This window comes from Cebus imitator, unplaced genomic scaffold (assembly GCF_001604975.1).
Source record: "Cebus imitator isolate Cc_AM_T3 unplaced genomic scaffold, Cebus_imitator-1.0 Scaffold85, whole genome shotgun sequence".
In the NCBI taxonomy this organism is placed as follows: Eukaryota; Metazoa; Chordata; class Mammalia; order Primates; family Cebidae; genus Cebus; species Cebus imitator.
This window is the reverse complement of record NW_016107400.1, coordinates 2530699-2536470: the sequence shown is the minus strand read 5'-3', so window position 1 is coordinate 2536470 and position 5772 is coordinate 2530699. Positions and strand designations below refer to the sequence as shown.

General features: G+C 45.9%; 1 protein-coding gene across 9 annotated transcripts in view; it reads right to left on the bottom strand.

The window, feature by feature from the left end:
• Nucleotides 1-689: 689 nt before the first annotated feature.
• Nucleotides 690-5772, bottom strand: part of SYT17 (synaptotagmin 17) — a 98620-nt gene continuing 93537 nt past the window's right edge. For all 9 annotated transcript variants that reach the window (XM_037740538.1, XM_037740536.1, XM_017534275.2 and 6 more), the window contains one exon: nucleotides 690-2114. In XM_037740538.1, the coding sequence (XP_037596466.1) occupies nucleotides 1918-2114 (197 nt within the window). In that variant the 3' untranslated portion in view covers nucleotides 690-1917. The remainder of the gene's footprint in view (nucleotides 2115-5772) is intronic.

The following is a 5772-nucleotide window of genomic DNA, read 5'->3' as shown; positions in this document are numbered from 1 at the left end:
ACTTCGGGAGGCCAAGGAGGGCAGAACACGAGGTCAGGAAATCGAGGCCAACCTGGCTAACATGGTGAAACCTCATCTCTACTAAAAATACAAAAAATTAGCTGGGCATGGTGGCATGCACCTGTAGCCCCAGCTACCGGGGGGCTGAGGCAGGAGAATCACTTGAATCTGGGAGGTAGAGGTTGCAGTGAGCCAAGATTGTGCCACTGCATTCCAGCCTGGTGACAGAGCAAGACTCTGTCAAAAAAAAAAAAAAAAAAAAAGTGCAAAGTTTCATAGAGAAGAGCAAAACTGGAATAATTGGCATTAGCATACTGCTCGAATCAGACATATTGCAAACACTGAACATTCTTGACCCCCAAAATCTATAAGTATAATAAATATCATTGTTTTGAGGCTGGGTGTGGTGGCTCATGCCTGTAATCCCAGCACATTGGGTGGCTGAGGCAGGCAGATCACTTAAGGCCAGAAGTTCAAGACCAGTCTGGCCAACGTGGCAAAACCCCGTCTCTAGTAAAAATACAAAAATTAGTCAGGCATGGTGGTGCACACCTGTAATCCCAGCTCCTCTGGAGGCTGAGGCAGGAGAATTGCTTGAATGCAGGAGGCAGAGACTCTGTCTCAAAATTACTGCAGCGCCCTCCCACCCTCTATGTCCTGTGTTCACGAAGGAAAAGATAACTCGAATGCATGGCACAAATAAATAATCTTTAATTTCAATAAATAGCTCCCCATCACACCAGACATTATGCTGTGGAAAAAGATACAGAAGCATCCAACAGAGAGAGAGTAAAGAGAGAGAGAGAGAAAGAGAGAGAGAGAGAGAGATCTATTCTAACTACATTAATTCCTTAGCACGTGAGACGTGACATTGGTTCACAGACAAACACAGAAAAATCCTCAGAGTATGGTTAAGGAAGAAGCTCATCATGGATGGGTGTGGTGGCCATTTAATCCATGTATCGGGTCCTTTGTATGTCTTTTGTGGGTCACAATCACCATGATTCAGCCAAAAAATGCTACTTTTGCTCTATCATATCCTATTTACTTGACTCACACGCACATTACTGTTACCCGAGGTGGGGTCTCTGACAGACAGGACACTGGTTGGAATCTCACTGGACAGGAGACGCAGAGAGAAGGCAGTGCTCAGGATTGAAGTCCCGACCATCGCCACGCTCTCCAAGAGGACACGTAGGCACACGCATGTGTTCACCTGTGAGGGCACATGCACGAGAACATACACATATATACCCACAGGGAGTCCCCTGGAATGAGCTAACACAAGGACAATTCCGTTAAGCCAGGAGAGGCTTCTGACACTGGAATAGTTATGGTTGCCATTTGGTTTCTCCAAATGGTCCATAATCTAGTTATCACATTTACTAAGGAGAAGACAAAGATACTTACACCTTTGGAGAAAGGTATCAGGTTTGAAGAAGCCCAGGGAACAGCAGCCTGTTCAGAGGTTACCCAGTGGGCATGTGTTTGGGGAGTGGGGGGTGGTCAGGTCTCCCACACACTGGCCAAACTCTTGGTAAATTTAGTCTTGATGGAGATTGGCACCCTTTGGGAGGTTCTTTCTCTGGCCTGAGGGTTGAAAGTGCATTTTGGGGCAGGGGTATTGACAAGAGCAGGCACTGCACATAAGTCCTATGGCAGAGCCCACTGAGCTTGTGATCTACAGATGGGGCTTCCAGAAAGTTCCCAGGTCTCACTGAGGGTGGCCATTTTGTGATCAATAGTCTGCTTCCTCTCAGTTCTGAGAGGATTTGGGGTGTCTGTGTGTCTGTGTGTGTGGACGTGTGTAGACATGTTGCGAGTGTGTACGCAGGTGTGGATGTAATAGTATGTGACATTTTTTTCCTGTCTTTTTTTTTTTTTTTAAACAAATGAAAGTTGCCTTCCCTGAAGCCCTCAGGTCACCTCCAGGGAGGCAGGAGACACACGGTCACACTCAGCTCGGGACCTCAGGCTGTGCCACTGCTCCACGGCTGTGCGGTGCGTGTTGAGCATGCGCCGCCAGTGGTTGGACTCAGAGGGGCCTGAAGAGTACTGGCCGATGACAATCCTCCCGATGAAGTCGTTGCTGCTCTTCATGTTGTGGCCGAAAACTAGGGAGCCAGAGGGTTGAGGGCAGGAGGGAGGCAAGAGGAAGGAGGGGAACAGAACAGGAAGGCAGGGAGAAGACAGAGGCCATTAGTCTACACATTTGTCAACTGCAAACATAGAGGTCATCGTTTAGGGCACGTTGTCTTTTTCCATTTCTTGGTGAGAACTCCGACTCCTTCATCGCATCCTCCTGTGAGTCTCTGTTACAGATGCACCTGGCTTCCTGCCATCCCATGCCAGCCAGGTTCCTACCTCTCAGCCTTTGCATTGGCTGTTCCTTCTACCAGACAGCTGCACTGCCTGCAATATGCAGCCTTAAATGTACATCCCGTGGCATCACCACACTGCATAGAGAGCTCTGTAAGTGGATAGTTCTAGTGGAACAGCAAGCTTGTCACTGTAGTCCAGCTGAGTGATTCAACAAGGGTTTCTCAGTCATGGCACTGTTGACGTTACGGGTGGGATAATTCTTTGCTGTAACTGTCTTGTGCATTGTAGGAGGTTTAGCAGCATCCCTGCTACCTACTGGTACCAGATGCTGGTAGCTGCCCTCTCTACAACTGTGACAACCCAAAAGGTCTTCAGTCATGGCCCCTGGGGAGGCCAATGCATTCCAAATGGGAACCACCAGGTTAAGCCATGGGGCCAAATATCCTGGGGCAAATCCTGGCTCCATCATTTGACCAAGCTCTGGGAGTCCAGGGCAGGTGAAGTAACCTCTCTGAGCCTTAGTTTCTTTGTTAGTTAAACAGGAATTTTAATAGTGCTTCTCTCATAGGTCAATGTGCAATTTCTATGAAATAATGTGTGTAAAGCTCTCAGCACACAGTCCCAAGCATGTGATGAGAGCTCAACAAATGTTATACTGCTATTTCGATCCTAAATTTCTGTCTGTTGACCTTTTATAAAAGAGACTTCATGTTTCCTCTGTTCCATCAAATGGTAGAAATTTGCTGAGAGTAATGGCTATGGCAATTTCTTCCACCTCTTATTGTGCTGCATGTCTCTTTGAAAGGCTCCTCTGTTAATCCCAACTTAAGCTTAATTTATGTCTTTTAAGCCTAATGAGATGGTTAACTTGATTTATCTTCCTGGCCAAGTTCCGCCTAATTCTTTATCTGTGTGTGGGTAGTCCAGGCATGCCGTTTCACTAATGGGAAAGCAGGCTATGCCTGTGTTATAAATGAAGGGCTACAGAATGGGAAATATCACAGATTCACCCAGCGTGAGCCGAGCAAAGGCGCGCTAGATCCCAGGAGGGATGCCGAGAATCATATAAACCAACTAAAATATGCAGCCAAAAACAGAGCTTGAATGCTAACGAGCCACTGTTCTCCCCTGTGGGTTTCACACTACGAATTCTAAATGATGAAAAGGAGGGAGAAAAAGAAAAATGGAAAAACTCCATGCATCATCCAAAAGCCAAAAAGACTTAGGGAAAACTAAGCTACATGAAATACTATGTCATCGGCATCTTTATCAAGAGGGATGGGTACCTGTCAGCTCTGTGGAGAAAAATTGGACCATGTATATTTTTTGTACATTTGGTAACATGCTCAGTATGCACAGGTGGACCTCATTTACATGCAAATTACTTATGTAAGAGAAATAATACGAAGGGAAGCTTTGCTTAATAAATGAAATTGCTAAGGAGCTCTCGGCATTTGAAAAAAATTTTTTGAATAGGTAATACTCAAGGCTTTTTGGAATGATACTTAGTGAGCAGTCTAAGGTTTGATCTCACCAAATGAGGACAAGTTACCAGAGTCCCCTTCCCTGGGGGCCTCAACCTAATATAAGATACTATTATGAGGTCACTTCAGGCCCCATTTGGTTTTCTTCTCCAGGGGCAAAATGTTCTATCTTCCTCTTCCTCTCCAAAGCTCAAGAATGACAATGCAGAAACTCCCCTTGTCAATGGGTATGGGTTTTACTTCTTTGGGAAAAGGGTTTAAGAAAGGAAATTTTGATGGGACACGGGGACTCACATCTGTAATCCCAGCACTTTGGGAGCCTGAGGCAGGTGGATTGCTTGAGCCCAGGAGTCTGAGACCAGTCTGGGCAACACAGAAACCCATCTCTACTAAAAAATACAAAAAATCAGCCAGACATAGTGGTGCATGCCTGTAGTCCCACCTACTTGGGAGGCTGAGGTGGGAGGATCACCTGAGCCTGGGAAAGTCAAGGCTGCAGTGATGGTGCCACTGCACTGGGTATGGCCTGGGTAGTAGCAGAGTGTCCTTGTCTCAAAAAAAAAAAAAAAAAAGGAAAAGAAAAGAAAAAAGAAAATCTCAGCCTCAAGTACTCTCATGTGCCGCTGGTGGAAAAGCAAGTTGGTTCAAATTTTGGGGTGGTTCACGGCGTCTGTTCAAAATAAATATGTCATAACTTCATAACTCATGACTCAGCAATTTCACTTCCAGAAATTGATCCCATAAAATTTTCTACACAAATGGACAAAAATACACATACGAGGATATTTTATATAGCAGGAGTAGATAAACTACACCCTCCAAGTCAAATATGGACTACTACCTGTTTTTGCAAATAAAGTTTTATTGGAACACATTCAGACCCATTTGTTTACATAATGCTGCTTTTGTGCAAAAAGGGCAGAGGTGATGTCTTAGTTTATTCAGGCAACTGTAACAAAATGCCATAAACCAGGTGACTTACAAGCAATGAAAATTTATTGCTCATAGATCTGGAAGCTGGGAAGTTCAAGATCAAGATACTGGCAAATTCGGTGTCTGGTCAGAGACTGCATAGATGGTATTTTCTCACTGAGTCCCCACATGGTGGAAGGGTCAGGCTAGTTCTTTGGGGCATCTTTTATAAGGGGACTAATCCCAGTTATGAGGTCTCTAACCCTCATGACCTAATCATCTCCCAAAGTCCCACCTCATAATGCCATCACTTTTTGGGTTACGATTTCGACACAAATTTGGCAGGGTGGGGGACAACTATTCAGACCACAGCAGCTGAATAATTTGGAAGCCATGTGACCCTCAAAGCCTCAAATATCTGCTCTCTGTCTAGTTCATCCATGTTGTAGCATTACTTTTTTTTTGAGACAGAGTTTCGCTCTTGTTACCCAGGCTGGAGTGCAATGGTGCGATCTCGGCTCACCATAACCTCCGCCTCCTGGGTTCAGGCAATTCTCCTGCCTCAGCCTCCCGAGTAGCTGGGATTACAGGCATGCACCACCATGCCCAGCTAAATTTTTTGTATTTTTAGTAGAGACGGGGTTTCACCATGTTGACCAGGATGGCCTTGATCTCTTGACCTTGTGATCTACTGGCTTCAGCCTCCCAAAGTGCTGGGATTACAGGCATGAGCCACCGTGCCCCGCCCTCTCTTTCATTCCTGTCACCCAGGCTGGAGTGCAGTGGCACAATCTTGGCTCAGTGCAACCTCTGCCTCTGGGTTGAAGCAATTCTCCTGCCTCAGGCTCCCAAGTAGCTGGGATTACAGGCACCCGCTACCATGCCCGGCTAATTTTTGCATTTTTAATGGAGATGGGGTTTTGCCACATTGGCCAGGCTGGTCTTGAACTCCTGACCTCAGGTGATCCACCCGCCACGGCCTCCCAAAATGCTGGGATTACAGGCATAAGCCACCACACTTGGCCTATGTACAAAGTTTTTTGTTTTTTTTTTT